Source organism: Schistocerca nitens, chromosome 8, assembly GCF_023898315.1.
Source record: "Schistocerca nitens isolate TAMUIC-IGC-003100 chromosome 8, iqSchNite1.1, whole genome shotgun sequence".
NCBI classification, from domain to species: domain Eukaryota; kingdom Metazoa; phylum Arthropoda; class Insecta; order Orthoptera; family Acrididae; genus Schistocerca; species Schistocerca nitens.
This window is the reverse complement of record NC_064621.1, coordinates 193328243-193344201: the sequence shown is the minus strand read 5'-3', so window position 1 is coordinate 193344201 and position 15959 is coordinate 193328243. Positions and strand designations below refer to the sequence as shown.

Below are 15959 nucleotides of genomic sequence, written 5' to 3'. Positions count from 1 at the left end.
CTAAGGTCAGCAGTCCCTAAGCTTACACACTACTTAACCTAAATTATCCTAAGGACAAACACATACACAACCATGCCCGAGGGAGGACATAAACCTCCGCCGGGGCCAGCCGATAGTTAGGACAACACAACACCCAGTCCCTGAGCGGAGAAAATCTCCGACCCAGCCGGGAATCGAAGCTGGGCCCTTAGGATTGACATCTGTCGCGCTGAGCACTCAGCTACCGGGGGCGGACAGACAAACAGTGAAACACTGTTGCGAACATTGAGTGCTGAGGTTTTTGTTGGTGGGGATGGGTCTCCTGCTGCTGCCCCCCGCGCGTTGCCATTTGCCTTACAGAAAGTAAACACCTTGTCGGCAAGCTCTCGATTCAGATACGGAACAACAGTGTACAGCGCTGTATCCATACACCACAAGGTGTGTCACCAAGAGAATTGAATCGGACACAACATTCCCAATTACTATGGAAGGAGAGGGTGCTAGGGCATGACGTATGAGGAACAGTACCGGTCTCAAGGAGGAAAGCCATAGAGTCTCTGCAGCAAAGTTGGGGTTGGGGTTGGGTTGTTTGGGGAAGGAGACCAGACAGCGAAGTCATCGGTCTCATGGGATTAGGGAAGGACGGGGAAGGAAGTCGGCCGTGCCCTTTGAAAGGAACCATCCCGGCATTTGCCTGGAGCGATTTAGGGAAATCACGGAAAACCTAAATCAGGATGGCCGGAGGCGGGATTGAACCGTCGTCCTCCCGAATGCGAGTCCAGTGTCTAACCACTGCGCCATCTCGCTCGGTCTGCGGCAAAGTATGAATAAATGGTCTGTAGCATGGAAACAATGCATCTCCGGACACAAGTTTATTATATACTTTTTGTTCTGTACCTTTTCATCGATCAATACCTAGTATTTGTACATGGTGGAAAAAATCACCCTGTAGATTTCTTCAACAGAAAGTTGCTCTCTGGAAAAGTTGCTCTCTGGAAAAAAAAAATCACTCGTGTTCAGAAAAGTCATAACTCCTTGGACGACTAGAGATGGGACGTTTATATTCACAGTACACGTACATTAGTATGATCTGCAGAAATGATTAGCGTTTGAACCATGTCGGCCCGCGGATTCAAGGTCGACATCGATATTGCAGCGCAACACCACCTACCGGTAAAAAGTGCCTGCGGCTCTCGTTGGCACCATAAACCAGAGGTAATGGACCAGTGTGACTTGAGCAGACGAGCAGGATGCCTCGCAGACGTATGTGCGAACCTTATCGTCAAATCAGTGAGTTTGAACGAGGGCGCATTATTGGCATGAGAGAATGTGATGCATCTATTCGGGAAATTCCTGCTCGTGTGAGACGAAGTGTTCCGGCAGCGCAACGAGTGTATGCAGAACGGTTCACGGAAGGCTAGGACTAGGCCGCACCACCGAGAACACTCAACCCCCCCCCCCCCCCCCCAAGAAGAACGATACCTCATCCGAATGGCTTCTGCGTCCAACTCGGTCCTGGCGCAACAGTGGAAGAGTGGAACACATCGTACATTATCAGGGGTGACAGTTTGTCGCCGTTTATAACGGCACTGGTTAAGCGCGCGTCGTCCACTTCTACGTCTACCTTTGGTGAATGTGCAGAAACACGCTACAAGGCAGTGTATGGAAGGACGTCACTGGGGGCGGGAATGGCATCAGATCGTGTTTCCGAACGAATCCAGAATTTGTTTGTAAATGGTGACCGCATTTCGTTCGCCGCAGACAGAGGAAGTGGCATCACAGTGACTGCATTCGCAAAGGACATTCAGAGGCAACTCGAGGCCCCATAGCGTCGGTTTCTATTGGATACAACCGCAAATCACAGTTTGTGCGTGTCCAGGGCACTGTGGCCAGTGTGACCTACTTAGCTATACCCTTTCTGCACAGCATCATAGACGCCATTTCTCGGCAAGACAATGCAGGACCACATGTTGCTGTACGAATACGTAACCTCTTGGTGTCACAGGATGTCAGCCTTTTGCTCTGACCCGCAAGAGTCGGCCGCGGTGGCCGTGCTGTTCTAGGCGCTTCAGTCCGGAACCGCGCGACTGTTACGGTCGCAGGTTCCACTCCTGCCTCGGGCATGGATGTGTGTGATGTACTTAGGTTCTAAGTTCTAGTTGACTGATGACCTCAGATGTTAAGTCCCATAGTGCTCAGAGCCATTTGAACCTTTTTTTTTTTTTTACCCACCAGACTTGTCGCAAATCGAAAATGTGTGGGATATGGTGAAAAGACTGGTGCAGCGCTCTGACACTGTGCCAACCACCACAGGTGAACTTTGGTACCAGATGAATGCATCATGAATGGCTACACCACAGGACGCCATTCGCGCCTGATACGCATAGATGCCGTAACGTATCGAACATGTTATCAGGGCCTACGGTGGACCCAGCGCCTACTGGGCAACCTGTGCTGAACCGAGGTGACTGAAATGCTAATCATTTCTGCAGAACATAGTAATGTATATGTCCTGTGAATTTAACGTCCTGTCTCTAGTCGTTCTAGGTGTTCTGTTTTTTTCTGCACATGAATGTACGTCTCACATTTAAAGGCCAATGAATTGAAGATAACAAGAAAGCGTTTCCCTAACAGCGAGAAGTTTGATTAAAGCAACAAGAAAGTCGCCTTTCCTTACGAATCTGTAACTAACGGACCTGTTTTGGTGAAAAAACAGTTACCGCCGATTAAGTCCTTCACAAGCTTGCGGAGTGGTAAGCCATTGATCAAAGAACAGTATTACTGAAGAGCATGCAAAGTTGTAAGTCGGCTGTTTGGGTTTTTATGTTGGTAACGCCACGTAGCACTCTGTATGAAAATCACTGACTGTGCTGTGTGCAGCCTGTGGCTGGTTGGCATTGTTGGAATATCCGCTGTTGTAGTGTTGGGCAGTTGGATGTGAGCAGCGCGTAGCGTTGTGCAGTTGGAGGTGAGCCGCCAGCAATGGTGGATGTGATGAGAGAGATGTCAGAGTTTTGAGTGGACAATCTGGACGTGTGTCCGTCAGAAAAAGGAAATTTGTTTAATTGGGTGTCACAAAATTATATATATACATACATATATATTATTACTTTTGAACGCTATTAAGTTAAATACATTGTTTGTTCTCTTTCAAAATCTTTCATTTGCGAACTATGACTATCAGTAGTTAGTGCCTTCAATAGAATCTTTTATTTAGCTAGCAGTACTGGCGCTCGCTGTATTGTAGTAGTTCGAGTAACGAAGATTTTTGTGAGGTAAGTGATTCATGAAAGGTATAGGTTACTGTTAGTCAAGGCCATTCTTTTATAGGGATTATTGAAAGTCAAATTGCGCTGCGCTAAAAAAATATTGTGTGTCAGTTTAGTGATGATCAGAATAAGTAAAGGGAGAACTGTCTGAGTACGTTCAGTTTTACTCAGCTGTCTTCGTATCATACAACATAGAAGTTTACCAACACAGTCATTCATAGTTTTTCTAAAGGGACGTTACAAAGTATAGAGCTTATCTGAATACAAGACCGTGGAAGATTACGCAGACTTATACATAAAAAGCCGAGTCTTGCTTCTCGTTGTTGTGTTTGAAAAGTTCCGCACACTCTGACTTAAAACATACGAAACAGATATCCCTACTATGTGGCCACATCTGGCTTGGCGTGGGACGTATTGCTAAAACCAATAAGGGAAAAATACAACTTACTACCGATATCGAGCAGTTGCAATCCGCTGAGCGCGGCATCAGAGTTGTTATTGTTCACTGCTTCCATAGACATTCAGTGGCAAACTGCAATTAGGTGGCGACTCTGATGAAAATAAGGATGAGTTGTAGACCTCGATGTTAACAATCTGTTCAGTTGGGTCATGATGCAACAACTACGAGACTGAGTTTTCATGGATACCTGTTGAGGGTTTCAAGGTGATGAGCGTACCCTATGATTCAGGCAAGGGCTGTATCCTCCCTAAGAGAATCCTGAAAATTTCCATGATCTGCTCTCTGAACTATCTACATGTGCGGAGAAAATTACGCCACCATCTAGCGTGAACAAGCCGGGCATTCCAAAGAAACTAATTTCCACACCGAACAATAAGAAAAAATATGTAATTCATTATACGCAGAAATTTAAAGCAGTTCTAAAGAACAGACTTACTATGCGCAAAATTCGCTGCATATTGCCATTCCGTCGATCAGCCTGGATGAAAAATTATGTAGGTATTAATACCGAGGAATACATGAATGTGAAGAACAAATTCGAAAAAAAAATCTTAAGACTGATGAGCAATACGGTTTTCGGCATAGCTATTGAATAAGCGACATGCAACTGGTAACATATTGGGAAGGAAGATACGGAGCTGCAGCTCTGATCGCAAGACGTAATTGTACAAGCAGCACCATATTTAAAAATTACTGAAATGGGCGGACGCAACATTGTTTTCGATAAGCCTATAGCTCAAATGGTTCAGATGGCTCTAAGCACTATGGGACTAAACATCTGAGATCATCAGTCCCCTAGACATAGAACTACTTAAACCTAACCTAAGGACATTACACACATCCATGCTCGATGCAGGATTCGAACCTGTGACCGAAGCAGCAAAAAATGGCTCTGAGCACTATGGGACTCAACATCTTAGGTCATAAGTCCCCTAGAACTTAAAACTACTTAAACCTAACTAACCTAGGACATCACACATACCCATGTCCGAGGCAGGATTCGAACCTGCGACCGTGGCAGTCCCGCGGTTCGGGACTGCAGCGCCATTACCGCACGGCCACCGCGGCCGGCCCGAAGCAACAGAGCGGTTCCGGACTGAAGCACCTAGAACCGCTCGACCACAGCGGCCGGCAATCCTATAGCCATAGCAATTGCCAATATACACTGAAGCGCCAAAGAAACTGGAACAGGCATGCGCATTCAAATACAGAGATATGTAAACAGGCAGAATACGGCGCTGCTGTCGGCAACGCCTGTATAAGACACTAATGCCTGGTGCAGCTGTTAGATCGGTTACTGCTGCTACAATGGCAGGTAATCAAGATTTAAGTGAGTTTGAACGTGGTGTTATGGCCGGCGAACGAGCGATGGAACACAGCATCTCCGAGATAGCGACGAACTGGGGATTTTCTCGTACGACCATCTCACGAGTGTACCGCGAATATCAGGAATCCGGTAAAACATCAACTCTCCGACATCAATGCGGCCGGAAAAAGATCCTGCAAGAAGGGGATCAACGATGACTGAAGAGAATCGTTCAACGAGACAGAAGTACAACCCTTCCGCAAATTGCTGCAGATTTCAACGCTGGGCCATCAACAAGTGTCAGCGTGCGAACTATTCAACGAAACATCATCGATGTGGTGTTTCGGAGCCGAAGGCCACTGGTGTGCCCTTGATAACTGCATGACACAAAGCTTTGCGCCTCGCCTGGGCCCGTGAACACCGACATTGGACTGTTGCTGACTGGAAACATGTTGCCTAGTCGGACGAGTCTCGTTTCAAATTGTACCGAGCGGATGGACGTGTACGGGTATGGAGACAACCTCATGAATCAACGGACCCTGAATGTCGGCAGGGGAATATTCAAGCTGGTAGAGACTCTGTAGTGGTGTGGGGCGTGTGCAGTTGGATTGATATTGGACCCCCGATATGTCTAGATACGACTTTGACGGGTGACACGTACGTAAGCATCCTGTGCGATCAACTACACCCATTCATGTGCGGGCTTGGGCAATTCCAGTACGACAATGCGACACCCCACACGTCCAGAATTGCTACATAATAGCTCCAGGAACACTCTTCTGAGTTTAAAAAGTTCCGCTGCCCACGAAACTCCCCAGACATGAACATTATTCAGCATATCTTGGATGCCTTCCAACGTGATGTTCAGAAAAGATATCCACCCTCTCGTACTCTTACGAATTTATGGACAGTTCTGCAGGATTCATGGTGTCAAATCCCTCCAGCCATGTCGTGTTGCGGCACTTCCGCGTGATCGCGTGGGCCCTACACGATATTAGGCAGGTGTACCAGTTTGTCTGGCTCTTCAGGTAGGTATTTCCCAAATGTTGGTTGTAGATTTTCGTCATGAGTGCGTGCTGAGAAAATCTGACCCAAAAAAATGTTAAAATGTGTTACACCGATACGTATAGTCCAATATATCATAAAAATAATGATAACATTAAAAACGATGTAGACAGGTGGTTTGATACGGCGGCTTAACCCGATTACAACGTTCATAATACCCACGTGTAAACAAAAAGAAAATGGATCTATAAATGAGTTGTCGGGTGGGATAATTACTTAATTCATCGGACAGAGAGCAAAACCGGACGCTCTGTAAACTGAGACGCAAAAGGTGTGAAACACTGATCACCAAAAGAACTTGCCGTTGATGATTATCAGGAATGTTTGTTAAATGACACTGACATATCCACTGTGCAGTACATAATTAAGTCCAAGCGTCCTCTTGTTTCTTCTTTTAGACAGGAAAATCTTACTTTATCTGGACGAGACGATAAACGTTTGATATTTCCTGATGAGGTCAGTACGGTGGCTCGGGGTCACTACCTTAAGAAAAATGAAGATTGCAAATACCGTTAAAAATGTAAATAGCTTAAACTGGAACTTTAGGCGAACAGCACCTTTTTCTGATGGAAAAATTAAATGGTCCATCGTAATTTGATTATATTGTACAATCTGGCCAGGAGAGTAGGTCTTGCCCTCTGAGGGTTCCGTATGAACTTAATTGTGTATATACACAGTTCATCCCTACCGAGAATCGAGGCTCTTGACGAATTTGCCTATTATCATATTGATACTGGTAAGATATCTGACACAGGAACGCCTAAACTCTGTAGAACTTTTCATTTTAAGTTTGAGGTTGGATAAGAAAGGGCAAAAGAATTTTTTGCGTGTGACGTAATTACAAATTAGCAACTTTCTGATTTTTTCCCCTTACTTGTAATTCCAAATCTTGCGTCTCGTCAGAGTTCATGAGCCTAAGTCAACGTGAAGAACCCTATAGTTTGTGATGATAGAGTTTTATACTATCAACATATGTGACATAAAACGCTGTATCTTTTGATTGCACTTAGAAGCTTCAATCTTATAAAACACCAATGGACCGTCGACCTTTAGATGCTATACAAATTTCAACTTGATACATCTATCCGTTTCTGAAGAAAAGGTGTCTTAACAGACGGACAGGCATACAATCGGACAACCAAAGACAAAAATAATATTTTTTTCGTGTGATACAATTACGAATTAGCAATTTTCGGATTTTTTCCTTCCCTTTTGCTGTGAAAGCTTGCTTCTTGTCAAATTTCCTGATTCTAGAACAAACTGAAGTACTCTGTAGGTTGTGATGAGTGAGTTTTCGAATATGGAAGTCTGTGACATAAATGGCCATACCTTTTGACTGCATTGACATAGATGCTTCATTTGTTTGCTCCGCTAAGGGACCTTATACCCCAGCATGTGGTAAAAATTTCAGCATTTTACGCCTACCCATTCCGGAGAAAAAAAGTTTTTGACAGTCTGAGAGACAGACAGACAGATACACGGACAACAAAACGATCCTATAAGGCTTACGTTTTAACCGACTGAGGTACAGGACCCTAAAAAGCAAATATCTTCACAATGTTTGTATAGGCCTGTAAAAATGAAATGAGAATACTGTAAAAAAACGTATGGTAAAAAGCCTTTTTTATAACAAACTTCGTATGTAGCCTTTTTTTGTGTTTGACTTTTCCTTCCCGCTGACCGTACAGTTTGTTTCCAGACATCGTTTGTGAGTGTCTCTGTCTCCCGGGGGCACTGCATCTTAACAGGACAGCTGAGACATGCAGAGATATCTCGCCTCTCTTAACTGCTCCTCTTCCTCCCTCGCCGGCCGAGTGGCCGTGCGGTTCTAGGCGCTACAGTCTGGAACCGAGCGACTGCTACGGTCGCAGGTTCGAATCCTGCCTCGGGCATGGATGTGTGTGATGTCCTTAGGTTAGTTAGGTTTAATTAGTTCTAAGTTCTAGGCGACTGATGACCTCAGAAGTTAAGTCGCATAGTGCTCAGAGCCATTTGAACCATTTTGAACCTCCCTCGCTGCCTCGCAGCAGCAAGTGAAGACGTTCACTGACGCTCCGTAATACGTGTACTGCACGCACTTACACAACTGGTCAATTTCCACCACCTTGCATTCTTAATACTGTGTTAACATTGGTTGGAGATAAGGAGGAGGCGTGGAATGTTGCTGATACAGGTGATGACATCACTGATGATTTCATGATTTCAAGGACATCGATTACATCAGTGATAAAATCACTGATCGTGATGATGTTGCTGATGATGTCACTCAAGCTTTCGGGCGCTAGTCGCACAGATTTGTCCCAGAATCTCCATAGCAATCGTACTTTGTCAGCTGTCGGAGGATACGTATTCACTCACGAATGTATATTCCTTCAAAGTACACTCCCTGAACTGATTGTCAATTCAATGCTTGAATGCTTAGAGGGCAGTTTAACACTGGGGTTTAACGAAGCTCTATGCTCGACGTAGATTACGCCATCTCTCCTTTATTGGGTAACTGTTTTGTGAATACCTTACATATTCGATAGTCGTTCACTCTACTGACGACGAAACTAGTGGTTACTGTCCAAAGCTCGAATTTGCATAGTGAATTAATGTGAAAAGTGCACCGATAGCTCTTTATACAAATAGCAAAGTTGTTCACAGTGTGCGTTAACGAGCATTGCGCTCTCATTTAAATATTTGGACGAAAGAGTCAGCCTACAGGAATTGTGAAACGAACCCTGTCGTCCAGGACCGGATGCCATAAAGTGCGCAGATTCACCACGAGATGGGGAAACTCACAGGCGTCTATTGCCTGTTGAGGCCTAAGCGCTGTAGTGTGCGTGTGATACAGACGAGAACCTACGTCATAGGGAAACCCAGTAGAAGGCTTTTGTGGCCAGGGAGACGTAGCAGTGTTAAATATGGTTGACGTAAGATCGGCGATAAAGGGAAACATTTATGAAAACTATTTAAGGGGCTCCGGAAAGGCTCAAAATCATGAAAAGTTCAATTTTTACTTTTTTGCGTTTTCTGAATCTGCAGACTATTACCTTTTAATAGATATATAATTTATTCAATTCCGAAGACTACAACTATTTTTAAACTTTTTTTGAAATGTGTTCTACATGGGCGTGACCCACTGTGGCGCTGTTAAACTGCTGTCAAATGGTGTTATTATTAACGTCCGTGTTCGTCAGGTACATTTTAGTGATGTGAGATAAAGTATGTGTTGTGGCTAACCTGTGATGGTTCAATATATATCGCTGGTGTGATTGTCGATTGTTTCATGTTTATTTACTCTGTCGTTATCTCGAAAATATTCGTAATTAATTCTGTTTCTTGAGTCTCTGTTTTGTTGAAGTATAATAATGAGTAAAAGTAAAGTTATTAGATATCCTCTGAAGGCTTTTAAGAAAAGGAGAAATGTTGGAAAGCCAAAGGTATGTGTTATTACTGTAAACAATAAAGACGATGAAAATCCCCAACATAGCTTGTGCCCCAAAGAAGAAGACAGTTGGTGTAAATATAACAAAGGATTGCTAACTGGTGAAGTGTACACTCATAAGCATAGTCTGCCTCAAGCAATAATGGAGGTGATAAAACCTATTTTCAGAGACTTAGCAGCACCTGAACTGTTGAAAAACTGTATTCACGGAAAAACTCAAAACCCCAATGAAAGTGTAAATAGTGTTATATGGTCGAGAATCCCCAAGACTGTATATGTTGGAATAGAAACACTTCACTTTGGTGTGTATGATGCTGTTGCGACTTTCAATGATGGCAACATTGTAAGGTGCAAGGTATTTAGAAATATGGGAATGAAGATAGGTTGTAACATGGTACGAGCGATGCTTGCTTTAGACAAGGAACGCCTTCGGGCTGCAGACAGGGCTGTAAAGAGTCTAGAAATACAAGCAAGAGTAAACAGGAGGAGGAACAAGAGGAAGCTGGAGGAGGAGTTTGCAGAGGATGAAGATAATTCATCCTATGGACCTGGAATACACTAAAAAGTTAATCCAATCTTGTCGCTCGATTCCCAAAACTTTTATTTTCTCATACTAATTACATGTTTTCTAAGGATCTTCCAAACATATTTGTTTCAAACTTTCAGTAAATGTTACACAGTACCTTCTGCATAATTTAACACAGCCTTTTTCCAAAAAACTGTATATTTTTGAATATATAAATAAAAAATTGCAAAAACATGTTGTGAATTTTCATTACAAATGAAAAAAAAAATCATCTTTAACAACTGAACTAAAATTTTGTAAAATCCCTGTGTTAAGTTGTAGCCCATATTCCAATAAATAATCTGTAAAAAGTTCAACTTCCTACCTCAAATACTTTGTGAGGAAAGATGTAATTTATAAGCGTTATTTTAACATTGCAAGTATAGGGCGTTCCGGAGCCCCTTAATTCTATAGTAATGCTGGGAATCACAGTAATTTTAATCTGCCAGCCTCCATAAATTTTCATGATGATCCCAATAAAACTTGACTATTGATCTTATCTTTAATTGTTTAGGGTTTACTGTTAAAGAGAAATTCACAAGTTTTGTTACAAAGACCTGAATGCTGAAATATGAAAGCTTTGGTCGATCTCAACGATCGATATTTCATATAGAAGAGCATCATTAAAATGACAAACGTTGTAAATATCAACTCTGCAACATCATTTGTTTAAAAGATATAATAAACTTAAATTATCACTATTTTCAGTTAAGTATCAGATCATCATTTCCTCCACACAAAACACATTGAACGATGACAACATGACACCTTATTTAAACATTAGGTAATAGAATATTTGTTGTAAAGTGTAGTGCACAATAGTTACTTTTGTTCTTTGTTTATTTATCAGAAAGCACACTGGTGCAAGGATACTGGCCGTGACATTCAAAGTTAAGAAGGCAATTGTATTGGTTTTATGTAAAAGAATTTAACTTTTATTGTGTAATGGATACTATTGTTACTTCTGTTATTTTATTTAGAACGTGAAAGTGGTCAAGCTTTGATTATTTAAATATGTTAAAATGTAAAGTAATGTAGAATAAACTGTAGCCAATCAGATGGACGCCTTCAGGAAAGGGAGCTGCCCTAGTCAGTTGAGCGAAGATGTTCGGCACGCGGGAAACGCGGTCGGAGACGAGCAAAGGGCAGTTCTGGTCGAGACACAAAAGGGGACAGTTCGGATGGAGACGCGAAAACCAACAGTTCGGCTGGAGACACCAAAGGATACAGTTCCGACAGTCGGTCTTTAGGTAGCTAGCAAGTGAAACGACGTAGAAAATTTCGCGAAGTGTGGTTTCGCGGGACGTAGTCTCTAAGGGTTGAGAAGCCGCGCGCCTGTTGTGAACCCTAACTTTTCGCATAGTTAACGAGGTGGAGTATTGGACTGCTAATTCGCGATGAGATTGTGAATTATCGAAGTGTGTCAAATGGATATGCTCTCGAGTGTAACAATAACTCTAAATACAACCACTTTCGTTATTAATTTGCTTTCGGAATAAACGATATTCTAACCGAATCGCAACTGTGAGGCCTACATCATTCATGGATCGTTAATTTAGTTCCCAATATTATTATTACTGTTATTATATGTTATGTTCACTTTGTATTTCGCAAACTTGCCATAAGCCAGACAATTTAACCAAAGGGTCACAAGTGTCTAATTTAGGACGTGTAATGCGACACGTGCAGTTCAACCCCTAGACGAGTTTCAGCCCAGATATTTCGACGAAGAGGTACCGCATGTGAGCCTGAACATCTTTGGGATGTTAGCTCGCAACAAAGATTCATTTTCAAAGACGAATTTAGTAATGCTAATGTTTCTTGCCAAAATAAAGGAATCACATACCTCAGGCATCCACATAACCAGAAAATGTGGAAGATTACTAACTTCTAAAACTCTGTGTTTGAAGAAAGTGCACGAAAAGTGACAAGATACAGTGTAGGATACGTTGTTTTATAATATGAATGTAATTATAATTTTATTGCATATTTACCTTTGGCTATGCCTTGTGCATAATGTATGAATTGCCTAATAGAAGATCCAGCAGGAATATGTGCTGAAATTGCCCCTAATTTTTCCTATAAAAAGACAAAAATGAAACATGTTAGTGTCAATATTAGTACGTTACTAATGCGATAACAGATATTTCTACTTATCGAAAACAAGAGTTGTTCAGTTAAATGTAACATTCATCTTTGGTTGAAGCAGGCTACATTGGTACAAGAGTCTCATGTAAAAGTGCTACAGATGAAGATTCCTTAGTCAGTTACGGAGACAGCAGACAAGAACATGGAGAGTGAACGATATCTTGTATCCTCATTAAAGGCAAAAGGTTTTTTTTTTTCTATCGTATATCTATAGCAACAAGTTGCACTGCATGTCAATTTTATGTTTATCAATAGGTCCCCAGGAATAGGCAGTTGACACAAGACTTAAACCCACTACTGGCCACTACCAATATTATGTGTAGTGTAAAAGCACACGCTAGCGAATATTCCTGAGAACTAAAAGTTATTTTGGAAAAAGGTAAAAATTTTGTCATCATTTATTGATAATAAGAACAAGATTAAGAACTATGATACAAGACTGTACTTGGGAGAGGGACTCTGTGGAAAAGCGACTGTGTGTAAATGCTGCGTCTATACCTACATGACTACTCTCCAATTCACAATTAAGTGCCTGGCAGGGAGTTCATCGAACCACCCTCAAGCTATTTCCACTTTCGACGAGCGCACGGGGAAAACGAACATTAAATCTTTCCTTAAGAGCTCAGATTTCTTTTATTTTATTACTGTGATCATATCTCGCTATGTATGTGGGTGCCAACAAAATGTTTCCGCATTCGGAGGAGAAAGTTGGTGACTGAAATTTCGTGAGAAGATCTCGCTGCAACCAAAAACGCCCTCGTTTTAATCAGTCCCACCCCAACTCGCTGTGATTTCGTGGTACAAATCCCACACCGCGCCGCAATACTCCAGAAGAGAGCTGACATGCTTAGTGTCTTTAATATACCTATTGTATCTCCAAAGTGTTCTGTCAATGAAGCGCAATCCTTGACTCACATTCGACTCATAACTAACTAGTTGAATTTACAGATTTTAGATTTGTGTGGATTATCGTGTAACCAAAATTTAATGGATTCCTTTCAGTACTCTTGTAGATGACCTCCAATTTTATGGTTTAGATTCAAATGCCACTTTTCGCACCATGCAGATATCTTGTCTAAATAATTTTGCAATTGGTTATGATCTCATGTTGACTTTACGAGACGGTAAATGACATCATCATGTATAAAATGTCTAAGAGGGCTGCTGAAATTGTCTCTTAAACCGTTTGCATAGATTATGAACAGTAGAGGGCCTATAATACTTCTTTGGAGAAATCCAGATATCACTTACGTTTCACTGGATAACTTTCCGTCCGTTACTACGAACTTAGAAGTTTCTGGCAGGAAGTCACGAATCCAGTAGAACATCTGAGACGGTACTCAATAGGCACACAGTTTATGTAGAAATTGCTTGTGAGTAACGGTGTCAGAAGCCTTCTGGAAATCTGCCAGTCATTTAAAAACGAAATCAGGTAAGTGCAGTGATGCTAAAGCGAAAGAGCCCCATGAAAAACGTGAAGATGTCTCAGAAGAAATAGTCTTTGGAAGAACAGATTCATCATATATAAAAATCAACGCAAACCTCAGTGAAATTAAAAGAAAAGAGTGTAAAACAAATTCCTTTGCTAAACGCAGAGGAGAGTTGGATAAGTTGAAAGAGTATAGTGAAAGCCTCTACGAGGGGAAAGAACTGTCTGCTGACTTTATAGAAGAAGAAACTGGAGTCGATTTGTATCAGATTTGGGATCTAATACTAGAGTTAGAGTCGACAGAGCTTTGGAAGACTTGCAGTCACATAAGGAATTTCTAAAGAAACTTGGAGAAGTGGCAACCAAACTATTATGCAAGTTCATGTACAGAATCTGTGAGCCAGGACACATACTTGCAGAAGTTCAGAAAATATTGTATACAAATTCCCGAAGACAGCAATATGATATTAATGCGAGAAGTACTACATAATCAACTTAGCAGCAGATTCGTTCATTATGCTGTCAAGAATAATATGCGGAGGATGGAAAAGAAAACTGAGGATTTGTTAGATAACAATTCAGAGGGGTAACCCTTACACTGCACTTGTTAATATAGGGGGCGCAAGAATTCAGAAGACATGTTCATGGAATTTGTCGATCTTGAAACAGGTTATGACAATACAAAATGGTGCAATATGCTTTAAATTTCGAAATGTAAATTATAGAGAAAGAGGGGTAATATACAACATGCACAAGTATCAAGAAAGAACGATAAGGAAAGAACGAATTTCACAGATTACAAAGGGCATAAGGTGCGGATGAAGTCTTTCGGCCCTACTGTTCAATCCGTAAACCGGGAAAGAAATTACAGAAATAAAGGTTCAGCAGTGAGATTAAATTTCTGAGTGAAATGATATCACCGACAAGATTCTCTCACGACACTGTTATCTTCAGTGATGACTAGGAATAATTAGAGGACCTGTTGAATGAATGAACAATCTCATAAGAGCAGAATTCTAATTGAGAGGAAATCTAAGAAAGACGAAAGTAATAAGGAGTAGTATTAATGAGATTAGCGGTTAATTTAGTATCAGCATTCGGGCTCAAGAAATAGACGAAATGCAGGAATTCTGATACATTGGAAGGAACGTAACGCATGATGGACGAAACAAGATGAACACAAAAAGTAGACTAAAAAGGCAAAAAGGATATTCCTGGTAGAAAGAAGACTACTGGCCTCAAACATCGGTTTTAATCTGAAGAAAAAATTTTTGAGGACGTACATTTGGAAGTGAATCATGGACTGTGATATAACTGGAAAAGAAGAGACTCACACGAAGCGTTTGGATTGTTGTGCTACAGAAGGAGGTTGGGAATTATGTGGACTGTTAAGACACGAAATGAGGAGGTTTTCTGCAGAGTCGGCGAGGAAAGGACAATGCGGAAAACAGTGACAAGAACTAAGAAGAAAATGTTAAGACATATGTTAAGTCATCAGAGAATAGCTCCGTAGTACTAATGGGATCTGCAGACCACAAAAACTTCACTTCAAAGCGGAGGTTAGAATATAAGTACCCAATAGGTACCTGAGGACGTTGAGTGTAAGTGCTACTCTGTGACGAAGGAGTTGGCACAGATGGGGTGTTGTTGTTGTTGTGGTCTTCAGTCCTGAGACTGGTTTGGTGCAGCTCTCCATGCTACTCTATCCTGTGCAAGCTTCTTCATCTCCCAGTACCTACTGCAACCTACATCCTTCCGAATCTGCTTAGTGTATTGATCTCTTGGTCTCCCTATACGATTTTTACCCTCCACGCTGCCCTCCAATGCTAAATTTGTGATCCCTTGATGCCTCAAAACATGTCCTACCAACCGATCCCTTCTTCTAGTCAAGTTGTGCCACAAACTTCTCTTCTCCCCAATCCTATTCAATACCTCCTCATTAGTTACGTGATCTACCCACCTTATCTTCAGCATTCTTCTGTAGCACCACATTTCAAAAGCATCTATTCTCTACTTGTCCAAACTGGTTATCGTCCATGTTTCACTTCCATACATGGCTACACTCCATACAAATACTTTCAGAAACGACTTCCTGACACTTAAATCTATACTCGATGTTAACAAATTTCTCTTCTTCAGAAACGATTTCCTTGCCATTGCCAGTCTACATTTTATATCCTCTCTACTTCGACCATCATCAGTTATTTTGCTCCCTAAATAGCAAAACTCCTTTACTACTTTAAGTGTCTCATTTCCTAATCTAATCCCCTCAGCATCACCCGATTTAATTTGACTACATTCCATTATC

General features: G+C 41.8%; 1 protein-coding gene across 1 annotated transcript in view; it reads right to left on the bottom strand.

Moving 5' to 3' along the window:
- LOC126199482 (lipase 3-like) overlaps positions 1-15959 on the bottom strand; it is a 104935-nt gene that overhangs the window by 17837 nt on the left and 71139 nt on the right. Inside the window, exon 6 of the mRNA XM_049936404.1 lies at positions 12069-12153. Within this exon, the coding sequence (XP_049792361.1) occupies positions 12069-12153 (85 nt within the window). The remainder of the gene's footprint in view (positions 1-12068; positions 12154-15959) is intronic.